The sequence below is a fragment of the Xiphias gladius genome, chromosome 16 (genome assembly GCF_016859285.1).
Source record: "Xiphias gladius isolate SHS-SW01 ecotype Sanya breed wild chromosome 16, ASM1685928v1, whole genome shotgun sequence".
Taxonomy (NCBI): Eukaryota; Metazoa; Chordata; class Actinopteri; order Istiophoriformes; family Xiphiidae; genus Xiphias; species Xiphias gladius.
In genome coordinates this window covers 14210531-14230909 of record NC_053415.1, presented here as the reverse complement: position 1 = coordinate 14230909, position 20379 = coordinate 14210531, and the positions used below count along the sequence as shown (strand labels likewise).

The following is a 20379-nucleotide window of genomic DNA, read 5'->3' as shown; positions in this document are numbered from 1 at the left end:
AGGCCATTACTTGATTACAGGCATTATCTGGAATCGAGTCAAAAACATAATGAAGAGCCAAACACGTTTTAGAATACAGAGTATGTTTATATGATGCTACCAATGGTGTAGAACACTGCTTACAAACAGTTACTGCAGCGAAAATAAAAGAAGATTTTTTTTTAGTTTGTCTGAACCAGTTCCACCCAATAACTCATTCTACAGGACAGATTTTTTTGGTTTGGGACTATTTTTAAGGAAAAGTCTATCTGAGATGCAGGTTGGCATGTACGAAAGAGGCAACCAGACGAACTTTGCGTCCCATCCAGGAGAGTAGCGAGTACGAGGGTGAACGGCGGAGACGGCGTGCTCCATGCAGCTGACCACCTTCATCAGGTCCGCGTCCGTTAACTGCCCCAACCTTTCATCCAGCTTTTCCAGAGCTGAAAGAGAAACATTTCACACGCGTGGTTTGTACACAGTATACTTTATTAGATCAACCCTTTATTTCAAAAGTTTTAATTGCTAATAATTTCCTTATAATTTACTAGCAGGTTTCATGGAGAAAAAGCTATATAAAAGTTAATTATAGGTATAGGTATGTCTGTATAGGTACAGACAATGTTGGATTGGAAAATACTATTGGGCCTTGCACCTTGTTATATTGCTGAGCAGTTAACCCCAATGTTCATTACTGCCCCCTCAGATCTACTCAGATTTGGGGTATTAATTTGACCATGAACCCAGCCCTTTTTATTCTTGGAGTCCTATCTGAGAGCATACCAGATTATGATAATTGGCATTTTCTGTTAACAAAGATGCAGTAACTCACTTTGCTCCAAGAAACCGTGTCCATAGTCGTCCTTCACATCCTGAGGTAATCTGTCCCAGAGCTTCTTCATGTTATTCTTCAACATCACTGAATCGGTTATATTTGTTTTGAAGAACCCTGGCTCAATGCAAGCGACCTTGACTCCAAACGGTGCCACGTTTAAACTGAAACACAAAATGAGCTGCTACAAGTCAAGAACATACACATGGGAATAGCAATGTGTGGTACAGCATGAAAAGGTTATATCTCCTCTCACCGCAGACTGTCATTGAAGGACTCCACCCCGTACTTGGACACACAGTAAGGTCCACCGAACGGGCTGATTCGTCCAAACACACTGGCGACATTCACCACTCTGCCTTTGGCCTTCTTGATGAGAGGGAGGACGCTCAGTGTTACATCTATCACCCCGCACAGATTGACGGCCAGCATGTGTTTATAATCCTCAATAGTGAGCCAGTCAGTGGGACCAGACGGCAGACCGACTCCGGCGTTGTTCACAACAGCCCACAAGCCTGAAGCAACACCGGTACAAGATAAACACAATGAGATGAGAGTGATAACACCCATGTGCATGGCACTTTGCAGAGATTTGAGCTTAACATAACACCCATGTGGTAAACAAGTATCAAATAAAATAAATGCAGTAAAATAAGCACCCATGAACACACGCACCCTTCTCTCCAACCAAGGTCTTGATCAGACCTGCTGCTCTGGCGACACTTCCAGAGTCGGTGACATCCAGGTGTGTGGTCGTCAGTCTGTCGGAGGAGATCTTCTTCAGCTCATCCTCACCCTTCTCAGTGTAACAGGCTGCGATCACACGGAAGCCCAGCTTGTCCAGGGTTCTCGCAAGGAGGTTACCAAACCCAGAGTCACAGCCAGTGATGTAGACATATTTATCTTCCCGGTTGGACACCCGTTTGGTTTCCTTGAACCAGCGATAGCCGAACCAAAGAGCCACCAGACCGAGGACGTAAAGGAACATATTTCTAAATGGAAAAAAATGAAACCACTGATGTGAGAAGAAAGAGAAATAGTGGAACCAAGTAAGGAGAGGACAGCTGCTCTATAATGCTGAAACTTAATCTTCACCAGCAAAATCAAATGACAAGTCCGCTCAAAAAGGAAATGAGTTCCTCCTCAATTGTTCCACCAACATCTGCTCTTTAAATGGGTTTTGACATGTGAAGATTTTGTTGTTGCTTTTATTTTATCATGGTGTGATTCTGTGTTGTTGCTTCACTGGGCCTTGTATTATGTCAATAATGTATTGGTCAAAATACAATGGATAAAAATATGGACTTTCAACCCCATATTGACTGTATGTGATTTTATTGCATGTGAGGAGAGGTTTTTAAAACATCTTAATATAAAGATATTAAATGGACAGTCTAAATAAATTAATTTCACAGGGCTCAAACTAAATATTACAGAATTATCAATTGACTTATAAATTGATTATCTCATCAATTCATCATTAAGTCATACATTAATACACTACTATAAGAAAATGAGCAAACATTAAAATTTCAGAAGCTGAAACCGGTGATTCAATCAATCTTAAATGATTAATTGATAATTAAGATAATTTATGACTGATTTCCTGTTGATTGACTAATCAGCTAATTGACGAATGTTTCAACAACTTACATGACTGTCGTTTCACAATTTAGCCAGATCAACTGAGACTGAATATTAGGGCTGCAACTAAGGATTATTTTCATAGCAGATTAATCTACGAATTATTTTCTCTATTAGTCAATCAATCGTTTGGACTAACAGTCCAAAACTCAAAGATAGTTATTTTACTATCATACAAGACAAAGAAAAGCAGTGAATCCTTTGAGGTGGACCTAGGGAATCTTAAGTATTTTTGCTTGAAAAAAAAAATTAGAATTGTTTTTACCTGTAATAAATTGTGCTATATAAATACAATCGCCTTGCCTTATGTGATTAATTTATTGATCAAAATAGTTGATTACATTCTCTTGATCGACTCATCAATTAATCGACTAATCATTTCAACTCCACTGAATAGTCAGTGCATTCAGAAAGTATTCAGTTTTTCTCATTTTTTTATGTTTTAGCCTTTTGCTAAAATTGTTTTAATTGATTTTTTTCCCTATAATGACAAAGCAAAAACAGAATTTTGGAAGTTTTTGCAAATTTATTTTGAGAAAAAGGTGAAATATCACATTGACATAAGCATTCAGACCCTTTACTCAGTACTCAGTTGAAGCACCTGTGTCTTCTTGGGTATTAGGTGAGAAGCTTTGCACACCTGGATTTGAGGATTTTCTGCCATTTTTCTCTGCAGATCCTCTGAAGCTCTGTCAGGTTGGATCGTGGACAGCCATTTTCATGTCTCTCCAGAGATGTTCGATTGGGTTCAAATCAGGGCTCTGGCTGGGCCACTCAAGGACATTCACAGTGTTGTCCCTAAGCCACTCCTGTGTTGTCTTGGCTGTGTGCTTAGGGTCATTAGCCTGTTGGAAGGTGAACAGTCAGACCAGTCTGAGGTCCTGAGCGGTCTGGACCAGGTTTTCACTAAGGATATCCCTGTACTTTCCTCCATTCAGCTTTCCCTCAACCCTGACCAGTCTCCCTGTCCCTGATGCTGAAAAACACCCCCACAGCATGATGCTGCCACCACCATGCTTCACGGTTTTGGATGGTTCAATCTTGGTTCATCTCACAAATCGAGAGTCCTTTAGCTGCTTTTTTGCAAACTTCAAGCAGGCCTTCACTGTCTTTCACCGAGGACAGGGTTCCGTCTGGCCGCTCTGCCGTAAAGCCCACATCGGTGGAGTGCTGCATTGATTGTTGTACTTCTGGAAGTTTCTCCCATCTCCACACAGGATCTGTGGAGCTCAGCCGGAGTGACCATCAGGTTCTTGGTCACCTCTCCTACCAAGGCCCTTCTCCCCCGATGCTCAGTTTGGTCGGTGACCGGCTCTAGTAAGAATCCTGGTTGTTCCAAACTTCTTCCATTGAAGAATTATGGAGGCCACTGTGCTCTTGGGAACCTTCAATGCAGCAACTTTTAGGCTGATATTCAGACTGAATGCCCACTTCGTTAACTAGATCACCGTGTTATTTCTTTTGAAAAGCTATGACATTTCAATAAGTGGACGAGGGTTCAGACGAGTGGACCAGGCAGAACTAGCTGTACATCTCGTTAAGAGTGCGAAAAAGAAACTTACATGTGTATTGTCTCCGGTGAGTGCACGAACCAGCGTCGCTATGCAGAGCCCGGGACGGAATAAATATCCAGAAGAAACACCTCAGAAAGGGTAAGATCTTGCCAAAGTGGGTTTTTGCCCAGTCACAATCCCCCCACACAAGGCCTAAACCCTGAACCCTCACGCACTTAATTGACGTCACCCGATTAATGATTGATTGGGAACATGTTTCGTAACCGCTGTGAGTTTGGGACTTTATTTTACGTTTTTTTAACTTTCTTCAGGGCCCAACTGTGACTTGGACGCCTCCCCATGCTATTGCCTTACAGGATGGACGATAGGTAATCGTCAAATAATCAATTTACTCGTTTTTGTCAAAACAGCATTATTTAGCAAAAGTGTTTTTTACCGTTTTTTTTTTTTAACGCTTCCGTGCGTCCCCTGGTGTGTGACATCACAACGCTATGAATCGCGGGCAATTCTCTCAGGTAGAGTCTACAGAAAGGCGGCCTTAGGAAAGGGTGCATAACGGGCGCAAAATGTCAGCGAGTGAGCCCTCATGAACGCGACGATTTGACAGTGGGACAGCGCTGAGACCTCAGGGACTTCCGGGGAACGCGCCCGCTAAGTCCGCGAATCTACGAGTGCCCTGAAGTCCGGACATTTCGACTCAGCCCCAACGTCCATGAGTCAATGAGTGTGGACGTTGGGGCTGAATCGAAATGTCCGGACTTCAGATCACCCCTAGATTCGCGGACTTAACGGGCGCGTTCCCCGGAAGTCCCTGGGTGCTGAGGGATGTCCCGGCCTACAATTCATCAAGTCCACAAGGAGCTACAAGCGGACTTCCGGCGGCCTTCCAGAGAGTCCACACAGGGTGAAGGCTCAACCAGACTTCGCCCGGAAAATTACCCATATCGCGATATGAATGCGACGATATAATACATGAATTAATAAATACATCAATAACTGAACGATTGAATGAATGAATGATTACAATAAATATATGAATGAATCAATGAATAAAATGTAAAGTATTTATTTTTGAAGACGTTTACTTTTTTCATTTTTGTTGGATAAAATTATTGATGTTGTTGGCTTCACATTGCACATACAGCACACGAATAGGCTGAATACTTTAAATTTCTTACAATATGCAAAACCAAACGGGCAAACGTTGGTTTTCGCCCATCTATGGTGCGAGTTGAAGGTTTAATATCGATATAATATTGTGTCCGGCAGCTCATATAAAGGGAACATTGACATTGATATCTGTTGGATGGATACCTTGTAAAGCAGCACACCTGCACATATCATGCATAAGTTGCCGACACCGGTACCGTTCAGAGCCGTTCTGAAAGACACTTTGAACTGAGTCACATGGGCACAAATTTGAGCTCATGTCCATGGAAACACATGAGGTGTTTAATGCCCCTCTCTGGCCTCTTGTTCCCGCAGCAATAATGCTGTGTGAGGACCGCCACCTGCTGGACACCACGTGGTAATGTCAGGTTGATGTTTGTTGTAATGGCATATTGCAACCAGACGGAGCATTATTAAAAACGGATTTTTATAGAGTTCTTATAATCTTGTTATCAGTCTAGTGCTCTCCACCACCACCATCAAAACACCGAAGGATGGAATGTCTTTTGGAGGGATGGCGTCTGTCCCTCCAGTAGAGTTCAGAGACTGTAAAGTCAATGCCAAGGAGCACTGAAGCTGTTCTGGCGGCCCAACACCTTACTAGACCACTTTATGTTGGTGTTTCCTTTAATTTGTCAGCTGTCTGTATGTTTAAAAACATCATTCCCAGAATTTTTTGGGAAGATTGTTTTAAGATCTTTTTAATATTAATATATTTTTAATCCCTTTTTGTTCAAACTGAATCATTAACAAGTGTCTCTCATTCAGATTCTTTTGGCAAATAAAAAACATGTGCTCTACATTCTCTGTTTGATTGCAGAAGTCACTTGTTTCTATTTGGATGCTTTCCAATGAGATGGAATTATGTCTTTTCCACTCCAGCTTCTTCTAATTGATTACTTTTGGCTGTAAAAGTATGACACTATTTTCAAGTATACTTAGATATGTTTTAATATTATGGTTACAATAATTTGTGTCTGATGTGGGTTTTTTTTCCATAGAAAAGTTCTATTTTCCTCATTTAAAAGTATTAAAATCTGTTCTTTCTCTCTCATTGAAAAATCCATCGATACAAAACAATGCAAATAATGTTCATTTCAAAAATGTAACTGCTGGGCAAAACATGCCTACTTTGCTGAAAAGTCAGTTCTCAGTGTGTGTACATCGGAGGTTCGAGTTTCCACAGGATACAACCTTTTAATTGGTGAGCTTTAGAGATGCTGGTAGGCGGATTTGGATTTTGTTAACCTTCAAACAGAGCCAGGCTAGCTATTAACCAGTTTCCTGCCTTTATGCTAAGGTAGGGTAACCACCTGCTGGGTGTAGCTTCATATTCACCATACAGACATGAGAGTGGTATCAATCTTCTCACCAAACTCTTGGCAAGACAACGAATAAGTGTATTTTCCAGAATAACAAACTCCTTTAATGCAACATACAGTGTCTTAGTACACTCATAGTGTACTATTTTGGCTGTCAAAAGTAATCAGAACGTGCAACTTACTTTAATATACTACTCGTGAATACATAAAAGGCATATACTTTTCTCAAGTATACTTGAGTATACTTTTCTTGGTTCTGTGTTTTGCTTATTAGATTGCAATTATTATTACAGGCTTCCCCTTGCCAGACAACCCTCAGCTCTGTGAGTTTGTTCCAACAGAACAGTCAGTTTTTATCACAGTGTGTCTTTGACTAGAGCCCCTTCCTTCCTGTGGTATTATCAATCACCTGTGTTGTGAATAAACTGGTTGTAAAGAAGGAGCAAATTCCGAACCATGGCCCTCTACTACTTGTCCTAGCCGGCATTAACCCCCCGCACATCTGCTTGGTTACTATAATTTTATCTCAATTCCCGCTTTTAGAAAGTCACATATTTTATATATTCATACTAATAAATCAAGGACACTCCACAATGTTGGGTAGTTAAAAAGTTACAGTGATTGTAGGAGACAGATAGATAATTGATTTTTTTGCTTTTTCAAAAATCTTTTTATTGAACCAAGAAGCACTGTACAATTGAAATTTTTCTCATAAAGGCAGGTCACGCTTTGCATCATAGATCAGTAACAAACCTCAAACTTAATAGCTCTAATTGTACTAATGCCACACAGATTTCATCATGTATTTAGAAGCTGTCTGAAATTAATAATTGCCCATTTGACAGGTGAAATGTGAATAGCTTTAAGATCTTGCTCCTGGTAATTCCCTTCCTCTTTTAACCTTCATTCATATTTTTTCATTAAAATTTGTAAGTAATAAAAGTTCCATAAAACCATTCTAATAACTTCGAATAACAGGTTGGGACACAAATTTTACCATCCACGACAGTGGATTTGATTTGATTTTGCTTTTGAGTTGGCACCTGACCATAACTAATGTCCCTGAGGTCATTAACCCATTTTACAGTTACTTGTGATAATAACTAAACACATTTATGCTAAGGGACGCTTTTTCTGTACCCAAACAGTGTTACCAAATTTCACATTTTACAAAGGCCACCAGGTAGAAAGGTAAAACTAAGATATAATGATATAAAAGGTATAAGTTCTAGCAGTTAGTGCACATTAACTTGGTTTAGGGATTGAATTTTGCCTTACAAAGGCAGTCTAGTAAAGGTCGTAATGGTGCTACAACCTTTATCAGTCTAATGGGGCTGTAGATAATGCGAAAGGAGAGGCATAGGTTACCTGAAAATAAGATAGGAATTTCCTTTGATGAGTCTCAGTGGTGTTGGTGGAAACCAGAGATTCATTGAGAAGTCCAGGTACAGTACATTTTGCTTTTCTTCCACTTAAACTGCTGCTGCGTTAACACTCAACCAGCAGCCCCCACTAATAATTGCTGTTCTTATCCGAAGCTATATAATTTAATAATGTTTTGTTGATGACATATAGTAAGCTGTTCAAAGCAGCATGTTGCTGTAATGTTTTCCCTCAGATCTAATGTCCCTGCTGCTTGATGAAAAATGTAAATCTTGAACAAGGCAACATTTTCAAATCAACAAAACATTCTTTCCTCAAACTGCCAAGGAATTTTTTCTTTATTTTTTAATTCTCAGTGTCTAAAGTTATTGGATTCTGCACATTTCAGCAGAACATTTCATGCCTTTCATGCAACTATTTATTACATATACCTTGATTTAACAATTTTCAAATTGAAAACTAAACTTTTGTGGGACAATGGAATATTTTTCTTAAACTTACACATGGACTATAATGCGTCTAAAAACACAGTTCTGTTGATCTTATTTTCAAAATTTACCCCAGTAAACTGCATATATCCCACTGATTAAACATCCAAATTATAATTTGAAGTTTTTTTCTCTGCAGTTGTCAAGTGAGTACGAACCTGCCTGACTCAGGGCAGAAATCATGAAGAAATCGATCAAAATTACAGCACCAGGTGTAGATAAAGGAGGTGAGTAAGCTTCTTTCATTGCAAATAACTGACACAAAAATATAAAAAATTTGTATCAAAATCTAAATAATTCCAGGCAACTCTAAATATTGTTTCACCCCTTTCCTCAGCAGACTGCCAAAATGGGTAAGTTTGTGTTGGGAGCCCTGATATCACCCATAATATACTGTCACAGACCACAATATTTTTGCAATTGTTATGTTATTTGTTTAATATGTAATTTACATGTTTTACAGAGTTGGGGAGAAAAATGAAAACACACTGAGTGTCGGGTACTTTCAGCTGGTAAATACTGTCTTTGCTCATATTATTTATAACTGAGTCCATCCGTTTCTACATTATTACAATGATTTTCTTACTGTACCTTTCCGGGACAATGTAGTTCAATTACAGCCAACTACTATATGTTGTTAAAACATTTCTTTTTAAAATCCCCGAATTCCATTTTGCAGTTTCGATTTGCCACCAGGAAAGACGCCGTAATGATGGTAGTGGGGTGTTTGTGTGCCCTCATACACGGTGCAGCTTCACCTCTCATGCTTCTGGTGTACGGCATGATGACCGACACCTTTGTGGCTTATGAGCTCGAGGTCCAAGAACTGAAAGACCCAAACAAGGTGTGCAACAACAACACTATCTATTGGACAAATGGTTCTGTTTATGAAACAGCTGAAAACAGATCTGTCTACTGTGGGTGAGTCATTAGTTTATTGTTAATGTGATTGTTATTACAGTATGTAAGAGCTGTTCTTTTTAACCATTTTATTCTCTTGGCAGGGTGGATATTGAAGCACAGATGACCATGTTTGCATATTACTATGTTGGAATTGGATTAGGAGTTCTGTTAGTCAGTTATTTTCAAGTAAGTATTTTTGCTTTCCATATTCAGTATTAATTGATGCCCCTCTTGAGTAATTATGTCTCATGACAGTGTAGCACATTATATCTACTCCAAGAGATAATTTTGTTCGACAACGTAGATCGTCTTCTGGGTGTCGGCGGCTGCGAGACAGGTTCAGAGAATCCGAAAGACCTATTTCCGAAAAGTAATGCAAATGGAGGTTGGATGGTTTGACTGCAACTCTGTTGGTGAACTGAACACAAGGATTTCTGAGTGAGTTGGGCCTCTCTATCTGCAGCTCTGTTATCAGTGCATGGCCGGGAGAATGATTTACATAGAGTAGTGTTTCTGGCATCCTCTGTTCCTTTACAGTGATGTCAACAAGATCAACAATGCCATCGCTGACCAAGTGTCTATCTTCATTGAGAGGATCTCCACATTTGTGTTTGGCTTCATGGTTGGATTCATTGGCGGGTGGAAGCTGACTTTGGTGGTCATTGCTGTGAGCCCACTGATTGGTATAGCTGCTGGACTGATGGCTATGGTAGGACTCTAGTTGTGAATCAAACATTATGTTTAAATTAATAAATAATATGGTTTTTAAAAAAATGTTTTTTGTAATTTGTTTTCTTGTTCCTGAAGGCTGTGGCCAGGCTGACAGGACAAGAGCTGAAGGCCTATGCAAAGGCAGGGGCAGTGGCTGACGAGGTCCTGTCATCCATCAGAACAGTGGCAGCATTTGGTGGGGAAGAAAAAGAAGCTGAAAGGTATTATGTCACTTCTAAGGTCACACGAAGTTGTCCTGCTTTGCAAATGATGATGGACAATTGCTCCCGTATTCAAAATTAAATAAAAAAATATGAACTTTGGACAGATATGACAAAAACCTTGTGGAAGCTCAGTACTGGGGTGTGAAAAAGGGCACAATCATAGGACTGTTTCAGGGATACCTTTGGTGCATCGTTTTCCTCTGTTACGCTCTGGCCTTTTGGTATGGATCCAAATTGGTCATCGACACCAACGAGCTGTCTCCTGGTAGCCTTATTCAGGTATGTAAAATTAAATAGATTCAACTTCTGATACTTTAGATAATTCAGGTATTTCAGAAACAGAGAAACAGTTGTTTCTCCATGTGGCTGCTGTGTTGCTGCTTGTTTGCAGGTATTTTTTGGAGTCCTCATGGCAGCTATGCACCTGGGTCAGGCCTCACCTTGCCTGGAGGCCTTTGCTTCGGGTCGCGCAGCTGCGAAGACCATCTTTGACACAATTGATCGGGTAAAATCAGGGTGCTTTTCGAGACTTTATTGCAGATATAATCCAGATTAGAAAATGTATATTTTAGCAGAAAGATTCTTCACCATAAAATAAAGTTCTGTGCTGTTGTGTTCACAGGAACCAGAAATTGATTGTTTCTCAGAAGAGGGTTACAAATTAGACAGAGTAAAAGGTGACATTGAGTTCCATAATGTCACTTTCTACTACCCGTCCCGGCCTGAAGTCAAGGTAATTTTTTCTTTGCCTAGCAGTTGTTCATGTCTCACTTCTTAAAAATGAACTGATGAAAAGCGAACTACTTTTTCAGATTTTAAATGATCTGAGTATGCAGATCAAAGCAGGAGAAACCACTGCTTTTGTTGGACCGAGCGGATCTGGAAAGAGCACTACAATCCAGGTCATCCAGAGGTTTTATGATCCAAAGGGAGGAATGGTAACGATCTGAACAACTGCACAGACGACACATGAAATCAGTGTATTATTATTATTATAGTATAGGGTCACATATAAAATTCTCATTCTCAGGTGACTTTGGATGGCCATGACATTCGTACTTTAAACATCCAGTGGCTCCGCTCTCTCATTGGTATTGTAGAGCAGGAGCCAGTGCTGTTTGCCACAACCATAGCTGAAAACATCCGCTTTGGTCGAGCCGGAGTTAGCATGGAAGACATAATCCTGGCGACAAAAGAGGCTAATGCCTATAATTTTATAATGGAACTGCCACAGGTACTTTTTCATACTTAAAGATAACACAAAAGAATTACAGTAATTATGACAGTTTGACAGTCACCTTCTGAAACCTTCATAATTCAAACTATGAAACTATAACTAATAAAAAAAGCCAATAATTAAGATATTCTGCAGAAATTTGATACTTTGGTGGGTGAAGGTGGAGGCCAGATGAGTGGAGGACAGAAGCAGAGGATCGCTATCGCTCGAGCTCTGATCCGAAACCCCAAGATCCTACTGCTGGATATGGCCACATCTGCCTTAGACAATGAGAGTGAAGCTGTTGTCCAGGAAGCATTGGATAAGGTGAGCCACACTGTCAGTGCACTACATAACACAACTTCTTGACCTCATTAACACACTGTGTTTTGTGGAATGACACTAATGACTGGAATACGTGCAGGTGCGCATGGGCAGAACATCGATTTCTATAGCCCACCGTCTTTCCACAATTAGAAATGCAGATGTCATCATTGGTTTTGAGCATGGAAAGGCTGTGGAGAAGGGGACACACAGTGAGCTACTAGAAAGGAAAGGTGTCTACTTCACCCTGGTCACCCTGCAGAACCAAGGCACATCCAGCACAATGAAGGGTAGGTTTTATGTGGAGTTGCATTTCACATCCTTAGGCCATTAGTGTCCATTTTGTTTTGGTTAGCCATGCTGCCAGCATTTTCTAGCCAGGCTGCCAGCATAAACGCAAATAGAAAATACTAACCAGAAATTACAATTTGAAGAATTATGAGACACCAAGCGACTGCATGGCGATGTGTGTCTTTGTGCTCTGTCAGACCTATTTGAGAAGGATAATTAAGTGATGTTCTACATTTTTGCATGACCCAAAGTCACAGCTTTGTGTCATGTTGTGTCATCAGAGGGCAAGGGCATCTGGCATTGTCACATTAAGGCTGTACTTCTTTTTCAGTGGGAGACATTTTGATTTGTCATAGCAGAAAGAGCTCTTACAAGAGCCCTGGAACTGGTGAACCTGAATGTAACTCAGCTATCGTTAATGATATTAATCATACCTGTGCTGTTGCTTTTGTGACAAATCAAAATGTCTGCTGTGAAAAAGGCCTTTAGAGTCTCTAAGTATGAAATAAAACAAGCATTGTAACTCAGGTTCAGTGAGTGGAGACAAAACTCTCTAACCTTGACATCCTATACCCGCAAACTCCGACTAGTCCCATGAGGGATTAGTGGGTCCATCCTGATTTCAAAGCACTCAGCAGGAGTCACAGGGCAATCCTATAGAGTGTGTTTGAGGATCCTTCCTGTGTCTGTTAAAGGGCAGTGGAAGCTTCATTACTTGTATTAAAGCTGTATTGATTTGTTGTTGTTTTTTTTCTGCCAGAAGGGCACGAAGAGGACTTTGATCTGAAAGTGAGGAGTTTTAGCTGTGGAAGCTGCACATCCAGTAAAAGGTAAAGTAAATCCATCTGAACGAGATCATAGCAGAAAAATGTAAGAACAGATCATTATATCAACATAAAAAATAATTTGACATTATCAATATTACCCTTGTAGGAGTTCTGTCCGGCTGCGATCTCAGAGCAAATTGTCCAATGATGTTGTCCCTGATGCATTATCAGGCAGCCTCAAGATCCTTTCGGACAAGGAGATCACACCGGAAAATGTATTTCCCTCATAGGTTTTATAATACATTAACTTTATTGCCAGTTGTCCTTGTGGAAATTAAATAGATCAAATGCATATTTTTTAACAGAAGTCTGAAGATGATGCAGATGAATGTGTCGAACCTGCCCCAGTAGCACGTATCCTGAAGTACAACCAACCAGAGTGGCCCTACATGCTGCTGGGCTCGCTGGGAGCTGCTGTCAATGGCTCTGTCAACCCAATCTATGCTGTCCTGTTCAGCCAAATTCTTGGTGTAAAGGCTGCTCCCAAGGCTTATGATGGATTTATGCATTATTTTTACTGGTTTAGGTAGCTTGTTTAATTATTTACATGATCTTTGTGCTTGCAGACTTTTGCCATTCGTGACTTGAACGAACAAAGGGCGCAAATCAACGGGATATGTGTTCTGTTTTGCATTGTGGCCGTGACTAGTTTCTTTTCACAGTTTTTGCAGGTTTGCAACAGCACTTACAATTGAGACGCTTAGTGTATACATAGAGAACCACAGAATAAGCTAGGATTATCATGTAGACTGATTCAGATTTCTTATTCCAGGGATATGCTTTTGCTAAGTCTGGAGAGCTTTTAACTCGCCGTCTGAGGAAAGTGGGCTTCCAGGCCATGTTGAGACAGGAGATTGGCTGGTTTGATGACCCCAGAAACAGCCCAGGAGCTCTGACCACCAGACTGGCTACTGATGCATCCATGGTCCAGGGGGTAAGTAACAAATTTACAGGCCTGTACCTCTATTTCACATTATGTGTAACACATAATTTTGGTATGGTTGTCTCACATGTGGCTGGTATGACTTCTGCAGGCAACAGGTTCTCAGATTGGCATGATCGTTAATTCACTGACTAACATTGGAGCATCTTTGATCATTGCCTTCTACTTCAGTTGGAAGTTAACTTTGGTAATATTGTGCTTCCTGCCACTCATTGGGCTATCCGGGGTATTCCAAGCCAAAATGCTGACAGGTATTGCAAATGAAGATAAAAAGGCCATGGAAGCAGCAGGGCGGGTAAGCTCCTCTTCCATCATGATATGAACATTTGCCACTGAGGCCCACTGATACCTATTAATTTCTCTGTAAAAATATAGGCTACAGTATGAGATCTGCACTCCATCCCTCAGGTGTCCAGTGAAGCTCTTGCCAACATCAGGACCATTGCAGGCTTGGCCAAAGAGAAGTCATTTGTGGAATCATATGAGGAGAAACTTGAGCCTCCATATAAATCTGCCAAAAAGAGCGCCAACATTTATGGCCTCTGTTTTGGCTTCTCCCAGTGTGTCATCTTCATGGCATATGCTGCTTCATTCAGATATGGAGGCTATCTGGTTAGCTCTGAGGGGTTACCATATATGTTGGTTTTCAGGTTGGTAAAGCTCTTTCGTTCACATGGGAAATCAGACTTTCTGCTCCTATGCTGATGTTTATTTTGTGTTTTGTGATGTGATTACCAAACATCAACCCAGCACTCATATGTTGTTCCTCTAGAGTGATTTCAGCTGTAGTAATCAGTGGGACAGCACTGGGTAGAGCTTCCTCCTTCACTCCAGATTACGCCAAAGCCAAAAGTGCTGCTGCTCAGTTTTTCAAACTTTTGGACAGAGTTCCTAAAATCAGCATAAGACTCAAAGATGGGGAGAAATGGGTATGTGAATTCAGTAAATAAGATATAATCATGCATAATAAGATGGAATTTTGTCATGATGTTACTTTGAAATTATTAAACCATCCATCCATATATCCATCTTTAGGATAACTTCAGAGGTGAAATAGAGTTTGTTAATTGCAAGTTCACCTATCCAACACGGCCCGATATCCAGGTGTTGAATGGCCTGGTTGCGTCTGTGAAGCCTGGTCAGACTTTGGCGTTTGTTGGGAGCAGTGGCTGTGGGAAAAGCACCAGCGTTCAACTGCTGGAAAGGTTTTATGACCCAGATGAAGGTCAAGTGGTGTGTAGACTGATTTAGACATTTGATTCACTTACCACAAAATGAGCTTAATCCATTCCGAAACCATTAACGCTTTGTTAATGGTGTCATCTCTTATTTTCAGCTGATTGATGGTCGCCCGTCTCATACAGTCAGTGTGCCCTTCCTAAGAGCTCAGATTGGCATAGTGTCCCAGGAGCCGGTGCTGTTTGACTGCAGTATAGCTGAGAATATACAGTATGGAGATAACACACGCGCTGTCAGCATGGAGGAGATTGTAGAGGCTGCTAAAAAAGCCTACCTTCATGACTTTGTGATGACACTGCCAGATGTAAGTGGATATTCCTCAATTAATGGTACAGTTTTACTGGTATGTAATTAGTATGGTAAGCCACTCAATTACTGTAAACAAAAACACTATTTAAATCAAAAACATATTAAGTACTCTAGCTTTGTTGGAAGCTAATTTTACTGTGATAATACTAGTTTACCTATTTAACAGTTATTACCATCAGAAAAATGGCTGGATGGCTGGACATAGAATTTATAGATTTCTCTCATTATGAGTTGCTGTCAGCATAACTGAGACAACATTTATACCAAAAGCTCCATTTAGTAGCTGTTCTGAGTTTGAGTTAATTTCTAAGACAACATGGGTGAACGTACTAGAAATGCTCAGAAAAATGGAAATTTAAACATCTACAGCTCCATGACCACCAGATTTCCATCATCTGATATGATCGAAAGCCCCAGAATAGCAAACGAATGGAGCTTGAGGTGAGATTGTTTTTGCTGTTTCCGAGGTGAAGAACGACATTTAAATCTCAACTGTCAGCTGAATACTTAAAATGTATGCAAGAGCTTGGACATTATCAGATGACTGGTAATGATTCACCACCACAATAAAACGCTTTCTAAGTATCACAATTGCTTTCTCCACTTCTCTCACTTAATTTAAAAACTGGTAGAAATATAAGACCCAGGTTGGTGCTCAGGGCTCCCAGCTGTCAAGAGGACAAAAACAACGCATCGCCATTGCCCGGGCCATTGTCAGGAACCCCAAAATCCTGCTCTTAGACGAGGCTACCTCTGCCCTGGACACAGAGAGTGAAAAGGTAATCCATGGAGAAACGCTATCAAACGGCATAAGCATAAAGCAAGGTGTTCCTGTACATAAGTAAATCTTTGCATGATATACATCTCCACGTACTTACATACTCCACCACTCCACATGCACACAAGACAGCAAGAGGACTCACTTCAAGTGTGAGTTCATGACCGCGTTTTGTTTTCCCTGCAGACTGTCCAGTCTGCCCTGGATGATGCAAGAAAAGGACGAACCTGCATTGTCATCGCTCACCGGCTGTCTACTATCCAGACCGCTGACGTCATCACAGTGATGTCCCGTGGAGTTGTCATAGAGCAAGGCACGCATGATAAACTCATGGCCAAGAGGGGCGCCTATTATAAACTGGTCACAACAGGTGCTCCTATCAGCTAGGTGCTTGCAGCCACATAGGATGAGCATATGATGAAAATATTATGTCTAGGCCGTATTGTACATTTGATCAGTGTGGTGTCTTCTTGTGGTATCACACTGAAAAAGTCTTTGATCATGCACTGACATAAGCTTTATACACTGCCCTCAGACATTGTACGTAAACCGCAGGTAGCATGTACAGAGCACAAATTGTTCTCATCTTCTGGTTTGAAGAATCAGTTTTAGTAATTATGTAGTTTATTATTAATTATGTGGATGTAAAACTATTTATTGTGTATTTATTTGTTTGTGAGTAGTTCTTTATGTAAATGAATAGGTCGAGAGTTTTTACAAGCACCTGACCATGTTTGTATTGTTGGACTGTAAATGATGTCTTGAATTATTCTTTGTGTAATTTGTGATTATTTTAAGTAAGAATATGTGTAAAAGTGTACTGTCTTACTGAAAAAGGGAAAGCTTTAAGTCTAGTCTTGAGAAGTTCCAACACTGTTCTTTTAGTAGTAGCAACTGCAGTTTTTGTAATAGCACCCGATAGTGCCCAAAGATCCTAATATTTGTGTGTTACTGTAATTTTTTAAACATTATTATTGGTCACATTTGATTTTTAAACATGAATTGGATGAATTTGGGGATGTATGTGATTTAGTCCTTAAGAAGAGACAAGAATTTAAAACAGTTGGATTAAAATGCTTGGGATCCTACACAAAACTCAATGTTATGTCATCATTTCAAACAATAATGTATTTAATTAAAATGCACTTGCTTTCAGATTTCCAATTAGTTACTTCCAAATGTCTTTCTTCCTGAATTTAGTTTTCTAAATATTGGAGTGTAGGCTGCTGAGTGGTCTTATGGTGTTTCGCCCTCAGCACCAAAATGAAGTACCCAGACAGACAGATGTTTCTTCATGCTTGGTTTAGCATGTAGCCTGCGTACTTAGGACAGTTACATAATTTAGTGACAGGCCTCCGGTGCCACTGGATGCTGAGCAACCACAGACAGTGGGAAAAGAGTTATATTTGGGTTCTGCTGGGGAGTTTAACTAATCTGCCTAATCTAGTTAGATCAGCGATTTTGTTCTACCTCATTACATTTCGCCTGATTAATATCTGAATTTGCTGGAAAAACTAAGCGACACATAAGAGATGAAGTAATTCACAGAGAGCAGAATATACGCACATAGATATACAGCACATACACAGATGCCGCAAGAAACTGAATGATTCAGTGGGTCCTGAAAAATGCAGGGGGTTATAGAAAAGTATATGTCAAGTATAGATACGCTGTTGAGCTGTTATCATGGTGCTCATGATTGGCCCTGTTTAAATAGTTATGTACATAATCATTTCTGGGTTATTGTTTTTATATTGCAGCATAATCTAAATGTTGAGAATTCTTTGACAGGATATAATCATAATATAGAGTTTAACTTGTTTTTTTTCAACATATCTTGAATTTGTGTTTTGTGACTGATATGCGAGGCTGATGGGAAAAATAAATATTGATTGTTATTATTGTTAGTGTACTGATGAAGATGAAAACCATTTTGTCTTTGAAAGATATTTTAAAAGATATTTTAAAGGTGGGCTGCGACCTTGTTTCAGGCCTTGCCAGAGTAAAAAACAAAGTGCCAGTTATTTTAATTTAACATTTATTTAAAAGCTGATGTTTACAATGAACCAGCTTCATAAAAAAACTTGTTGGACACTACAACCCCTGTTAGGACATTGATTGTCCACATCTCAAAATGTCCTTTAGCAAGACAGTGAACCATACACCTGGTGTGTATTTGTTCGAAAAATTAAAGTTACGTAGGGCAAAATTGTCTGTCGAATTTAAGTAATGCAATATAACTTTCTAAAGCAGCTCTTAAATAAGAAAACTATGAATACCAAATTCATAAAAATCTTAACAGTTTTATTCACGTCTTTTGTTTAATATTATAAATGTCTCACATGTAGACTCATACAATGGGATAGTCAGTATGTAAAGCAGAACATTGTGAGTGGGCATTTTGATGAAGTCGTAGAGCTGCGGACATGTGAGAGTTGCTGTCGCAAACATGAGTTTAAATCTGGCTTTGTAGCCGTTCTTCCCCTTACAGCTCTGAATGAACATCTCAGAGTTCACTGCCAGGCCCAGACCCAACAAAGCTCAGAGGTTTCTCACAAGACCAGCAAGAGGGGTGGTGTCCAGATGGATCCACTCTGGGTTAGCGCACCACTTCTTGGCTTGAATAACTGACCACAGAAGATCAAGGTCCGTCAATTTGAGGAGCAGATAAAACCAAACAGCAATAGAGAGAAAAAAACGTTGGTCTGGAGGTATACTTTCAAGCTTGCATTGTAGATTGAGGGGATGTGATCAAACATCTCAGCAACCAGCAAACCTGGACAAGGTAGAAAAAAACATATTAATTCTTACATAAACTACAGGAGCATACAACAGAAAATCTGTTTGTAAATGCAAGATTAAACTCACCTGCTAAAAGACCAAGGATAACCTGATGTGGGAAATGTGTTGCAATAAAAACCCTGGAGATGCAAACGCTTATCTGAATGACCCAAAAAGCCATCCACAGAGCAGACCTCAGAAGACGAAACCTGAAAGGATAAACATATTTAGGCATGACAAGTAATGAAGAAACCACTCATGTAATGGTTTGGTACAATTTAACTGCTCACCTCTGAAAACTCTGCACAGATGTGGCACTGGAGGAAGGCCTGGTAAAGTTGAGAGAAGAGGTGATCATCACATACCACACACAAGATGAACCCATGGCATGACCAGATGGATTACCTGCAGAGGGACGCATCAGTGTTAGTGTTGCTTTCAATGGCATATGATGAAATATACTGCATGCCCGATACTAACCTGGCCCTGTTTCACATGTGAGGTGAAATTCCTCCGAATGTGGGAATGAATTGTTGTGGCAGAAGTGAGTTTCTTGGGCCCACCAGTAAGGTCGCTGACCAAACAGGATCCTAAAAAACAAGTACCAGATTAAAGATTATATATACACAAAATGCTCTGAAAGTTAAAATGTTAAACTCAGAGCTGGCTTACCATTTCAAAATTAGATTGAACCAGTCTCCAATAACGGCCACCCATATCATCTTGGTGCCCACATTATAACTGAGATGGAACCAGAGGGGGTAATAAACAGAGAAAATATTACGGGGGTCACCCACAGTTGACATGAAGTTGAGAAAGTTTTGATATTCCCTGTAGTTTTTCTGCAGGTCCCCACTGCTGCAGACAAAATCCATCTGAAGTTCCTTTTCTGTTCTGGTGCTTCCTCAGCACCAGTCAAAGCGCCATGAACCCTTTTCACAGCTCAGATAGGTTTATATCTCAGACTGGAGTCATAAATCACCCAACAGAGCCATGGCAACAACTTCAAGCTCTTCACTTTGAACCCACAAGAAATGAAATTAATGTGTTCCCCGGTCATGAGAGCTCAGCATTTTTTAGACTTCTTACGTTACACAAACTGTTTACACCCAGACTGTGTGGCCATTAGATGTTTCACACACCATTGCTTTTACAATTGTTAAATATTAGCCATTGTACACACTGAAAGAGACAGTGCCCCACGTAACCCCTTGGATCCTTTCAGCTTCATTAATATTCTCATTCTCTGCGAACGTAGCAACAAAACGGGGTTCCCATAATACTGTAACTGAAAAACGCAGTCCATCTGGCATCCACAGCTTAGCGTGCTGACCGGGCCTATCATCATTAGTTTTTTCTTTCCATGTTAAAACTACACTCCTCTCTGTTAGAACCTCTGCATACACAACATTAGCAATACTACTGCGTTGCTATGCAGTATTTTTCAACTTGACGCTGCCGAGGAGTCGGGTTGAGACCAACCTGAACTTCTTGAGTTTCA

The 20379-nt window shown here is 40.3% G+C and overlaps 3 protein-coding genes across 6 annotated transcripts; 1 reads left to right on the top strand and 2 right to left on the bottom strand.

Moving 5' to 3' along the window:
- Positions 1 to 66: 66 nt before the first annotated feature.
- dhrs9 (dehydrogenase/reductase (SDR family) member 9) lies at positions 67 to 4662 on the bottom strand. Of its 4 annotated transcripts, none has more exons than XM_040147664.1 (5): positions 4406 to 4662; positions 1487 to 1803; positions 1068 to 1326; positions 812 to 975; positions 199 to 422 (listed from the first exon to the last, which is right to left on the bottom strand). In XM_040147664.1, exons 2-5 carry the CDS (start codon positions 1797 to 1799, stop codon positions 199 to 201), a joined length of 960 nt encoding a protein of 319 aa, XP_040003598.1. In that variant the 5' UTR covers positions 1800 to 1803; positions 4406 to 4662. The 4 variants fall into 4 exon arrangements, with proteins under 4 accessions (XP_040003600.1, XP_040003598.1, XP_040003596.1 ...); XM_040147662.1 differs by lacking the exon at positions 4406 to 4662 and adding an exon at positions 4018 to 4399; XM_040147665.1 differs by lacking the exon at positions 4406 to 4662 and adding an exon at positions 3096 to 3126.
- Positions 4663 to 9026: 4364 nt separating this feature from the next.
- abcb11a (ATP-binding cassette, sub-family B (MDR/TAP), member 11a) lies at positions 9027 to 16484 on the top strand. Its single transcript, XM_040148103.1, has 24 exons — positions 9027 to 9253; positions 9337 to 9421; positions 9540 to 9673; positions 9773 to 9944; positions 10043 to 10167; positions 10275 to 10449; positions 10562 to 10675; positions 10793 to 10903; positions 10983 to 11108; positions 11201 to 11404; positions 11543 to 11713; positions 11811 to 12000; positions 12762 to 12831; positions 12935 to 13043; positions 13134 to 13298; positions 13395 to 13499; positions 13601 to 13762; positions 13863 to 14066; positions 14180 to 14421; positions 14544 to 14700; positions 14807 to 15004; positions 15108 to 15314; positions 15952 to 16098; positions 16284 to 16484. The coding sequence occupies exons 1-24, from the start codon at positions 9042 to 9044 to the stop codon at positions 16482 to 16484; spliced, it is 3786 nt and encodes a 1261-aa protein (XP_040004037.1). The 5' UTR covers positions 9027 to 9041.
- Positions 16485 to 18416: 1932 nt separating this feature from the next.
- On the bottom strand, positions 18417 to 20278 carry LOC120801297 (glucose-6-phosphatase 2-like). Its single transcript, XM_040148104.1, is given in 6 exon segments — positions 18417 to 18787; positions 18790 to 18873; positions 18966 to 19087; positions 19169 to 19283; positions 19359 to 19468; positions 19551 to 20278. Coding segments are annotated over 6 exon segments (783 nt in total). The 5' UTR covers positions 19754 to 20278; the 3' UTR covers positions 18417 to 18638.
- Between the last annotated feature and the right edge of the window lie 101 nt (positions 20279 to 20379).

Bases quoted from the DNA above. Each gene is read 5' to 3' on its own strand.
- dhrs9 (XM_040147664.1), bottom strand. From the start codon at position 1,799: ATGTTCCTTTACGTCCTCGGTCTGGTGGCTCTTTGGTTCGGCTATCGC. The intron at 1,327-1,486 runs GTGCGTGTGTTC...GTGTTGCTTCAG, and splicing joins GACCTTGGTTGGAGAGAAGG to GCTTGTGGGCTGTTGTGAAC. The intron at 976-1,067 runs GTGAGAGGAGAT...TTTGTGTTTCAG, and splicing joins TCCTTCAATGACAGTCTGCG to TTTAAACGTGGCACCGTTTG.
- abcb11a (XM_040148103.1), top strand. From the start codon at position 9,042: ATGATGGTAGTGGGGTGTTTGTGTGCCCTCATACACGGTGCAGCTTCA. The intron at 14,067-14,179 runs GTAAGCTCCTCT...TCCATCCCTCAG, and splicing joins CCATGGAAGCAGCAGGGCGG to GTGTCCAGTGAAGCTCTTGC. The intron at 14,701-14,806 runs GTATGTGAATTC...ATCCATCTTTAG, and splicing joins TCAAAGATGGGGAGAAATGG to GATAACTTCAGAGGTGAAAT.